Here is a 3201-nt window from a genome sequence, read left to right as displayed (position 1 = left end):
AGAATTAACCTTTTGTTTACACCTGAGGAAAGACAAATGATCCAACTAGTGAGGATGTGGCTTTGGGAAACGTACCCTGCACAACATAGACCCCATGGGGAGCAGAAAATGCCCCTGCAATGCCCTAATTAGGACCACCATAACCCTGGAGGAAGGTAAAACATGGAAGATTATAGAGCATTAATTATCAGGGGAATTAGGGAGGCTGCTCCACCAACTCAGAACGACCACGGGGCATTTGCTGAACAACAAAAGAAGGATGAGACTCCAACTGAATGGCTGGAGAGGTTAAAAGAAATGCGAGACAATACTCAGGTACAGACTGATACAATAGCTGGACAAGCTTTATTGAAAATAAAATTTGTCATGAATGCTTGGCTGGATATAAGGAAAAGCTGCAAGACTGGGGGAGTGGCAGGATAAGTAATTGAATGACCTGTTAAAGGAAGCCCAAAAGGTCAATGTACAGAGGGAGGGATGATGAGAAAGCCAAGGGGAAAGCAAAGATAATGGAGCCACTATTGATGAGGGGAACCTGCGTACAAGGAGCCACCCCCAGAGGGAAGTGAGACCCTGTCAGGGCAAGGCAAACGGGACCAGGGGGAGGAGAATGGGACCAGAGCTCCCTGGGGCAGAGGCCCTAAAAGGGAAAAGGGCAATTGAACAGCTGAGGCCCAATCTGTCACCAGCACAGGGAAACTGGGCATTGGAGGTGAAACTGCCCAGGGAGGGAAAGGGACCTGAAGGTTTTTGAGGAGGCTTGATAAACAGTCTGCTGTACCTATGGTGGAAAGCTGCTTCATTCATCCCCCCAACCCACCGCTGAGTGGCCCTGAGTGGCCCCGAGTGTCCCAAGAGCAACCCCAGTGACATGACCCCAGGAATTCCCATCAGGATTTGGGGCAAATGTAATGAAAATTCCCAGAAAATTCCCCAATCTTGTCTCAAATCTCACATAGGGAGGAGGGAGTGGACAGGTGACACCAGTGATGTCCCCAATGATTTCACTGCCCTTGATGGCATCACAGTGAAGGCATCACTGTTCCTGCAGCAGCCTCGGGATGTCCTTGATGGCTTTTTGGCACTGCATGGCCACCACAAGGCCACTGAGGCCACCAGGGCGACCAGGGGTACTCGAGAGAAGCCTGCGGATGTCCCTAAGTGTTCCCAGCAGGTGACGCTTGGCCAGGAGGCTGCTCACCTTCCACAGCTGCTGAGCCTCGGCCACTTTGGCCATCAAGGCCTCGGGGACATCAGGGGATGCCTCATTTGTCCCCTTCAGGGCGGCCTCGATGACCCTGAGCCGGCGCTGCAGCTCCCGGGGGAACGCGGTGGCTTCGTCACACGCAGCCACCAAGCGCCCCAGCAGCCCCAGGGCCACCTCTGCTCGCTGTCCCCTCCTGGTGGCCGCCCTCCCCCTGGCTTCTGGCCACCACAGCCTGTTCCATGGCCTTGGTGGTCGCCTCCGTCTCCTTGGCGGCGGCTGCCACCTGGGCCTCGTGCGCAGCCTCCGCCGAGGCCATCTTCTCCTTAGCCAGGGCCAGCAGCGGCTGCCAGGCTTTGGCCACCAGGTTGTCCTGAGCTCTGCCCCAGTAGGTGGCCTTGTCCTGCAGGTCTCCAGCCAGGGCGCTGCTGGTGGCCGCAGTGGTGGCCTCGGCAGTGGCCGCATCCCTGCAGGCATCACGGAGCTCGGTGGCCTCTCGGGCCAGCCGGGCCCAGCTGTCCTTAAGTGTAGCCACCGCGTCCCGCCAGGCACTGGCTGCGGCTGTCACATGGGCCCAGGTGGCCCCCGGGGTGGCCCCAAAGGCAGCCAGGGCCTCGGCCAGGGAGGCATCACCAGGGCGCTTCAGGGTGTCCTGGAGGTGATCGATGAAGGTCTCCAGGGCCTTGTGCAGGGACCTTGGGGACACATGCAGCAGCACATCCCCGTCTGCCCCGGCCACAGTGGCTGCCAGCACACCAAGCATGGCCACCACATCCACCAGCGCCTCCAACAGCTGTGGAGGGGACAGGGGAGGTGTCAGGGACTTTAGGGCACTTGTGGCCTCCTGTGGTGCCCCCTGTACCTTCCCTGGGTTCCCTTTGTCCCCTCCCTGGAGAGCTCTGCTCTCCCTTCTCTCCTTTTGTCAGCCCCTCGTTGCCTCTGCCACCTCCTGCCACCCTCCACTGTTCCCCCCTGCCACCCTCGGTCCCCTCCACCCCTCTGTCACCTTATCCTCGTCCTGCGACACCCCTGCTCCCTTTGCAATCCCCTGTCCCCTCTCCCTCCCACCCCCCACACCACACCTGGATTGCCGTACCTCGCGGGGCTCCATGGCCTCAGGGGACAGGATTGGGACACGCCCGGGGGACACTTGGCTGACACACAGGAACGTTGCACGGCGGCAGTAAACAGGAAGAGGTGATGTCACACCCCTGGCCCCCCCCCCCACATCGGGGTGCCCGATGTCCCCTTGACGCACCTCCATGTCCCCTCAGGGTCCCCACATGGCCCTAGTGTCCCCTGAATGTCTCCAAGAGGCCTTGATGTCCCCCCATGTCCCCAACAGGGCCCAAATGTCGCCCGATGTCCTGCTGGGGACACTAGGGGACATTGTGGTGACCCAAGACAGGACAGGGGACGTCAGGGTGGCCTGGGGGTCCCCAAGGGAAGGACACAGGGGTGTGTCCAAGGGCCCCAATGTCCCTCAGGGTGTCCCCGTGCCCTAGCGCTGACAGTGCCACCCCCACGTCCCCAGCCTGTCCTTACCCCTGCCCTACCAGTGCTCTATACGCCACCTCCAGCCTCGGTGTCACCTCCTTGTGACCCCCCCGCCATCTCGCCGAGCCCTCTATGATCTCCCTGAGTGACTCGGCCACTCTGTGGAAGCCCTGTCCCCGTGTCCCACACAGCATCACCTCCCTGTCCCGGGTGACAGCAGCCACCAATGTCTCCAGCGCCTCCATCACCTCCTCCAGCTGCCCCAGCACATCTGCGGTGACCTCGTTGGTGGCCGCGGCAGCCTCAGCACTGGCCCTGGCGGCCGCCACCTGCCGGGCACGGTCATGCAGGCACTGGGCCATGTCCCGCTGGTGGCCTGCAGCAGTGGCCAGGTGACGCCGTGATGTCCCCAAGCCCCGCCAGGCCACCTCGCAGGACACGGCCACCACGGTCAGGGCCAGCAGCAGTTGATCGTCCTCGGTCACCCCCAGGGCAGTGCG

The 3201-nt window shown here is 61.0% G+C and overlaps 1 protein-coding gene across 1 annotated transcript; it reads right to left on the bottom strand.

Moving 5' to 3' along the window:
- Positions 1-318: 318 nt before the first annotated feature.
- On the bottom strand, positions 319-2415 carry LOC134432803 (uncharacterized). Its single transcript, XM_063181717.1, has 2 exons — positions 2301-2415; positions 319-1997 (listed from the first exon to the last, which is right to left on the bottom strand). Exons 1-2 carry the CDS (start codon positions 2313-2315, stop codon positions 1341-1343), a joined length of 672 nt encoding a protein of 223 aa, XP_063037787.1. The 5' UTR covers positions 2316-2415; the 3' UTR covers positions 319-1340.
- Positions 2416-3201: the final 786 nt, after the last annotated feature.

This window comes from Melospiza melodia (genome assembly GCF_035770615.1).
Source record: "Melospiza melodia melodia isolate bMelMel2 chromosome 7 unlocalized genomic scaffold, bMelMel2.pri SUPER_7_unloc_1, whole genome shotgun sequence".
Lineage (NCBI taxonomy): Eukaryota > Metazoa > Chordata > Aves > Passeriformes > Passerellidae > Melospiza > Melospiza melodia.
This window is presented reverse-complemented; position numbering and strand designations above follow the sequence as displayed.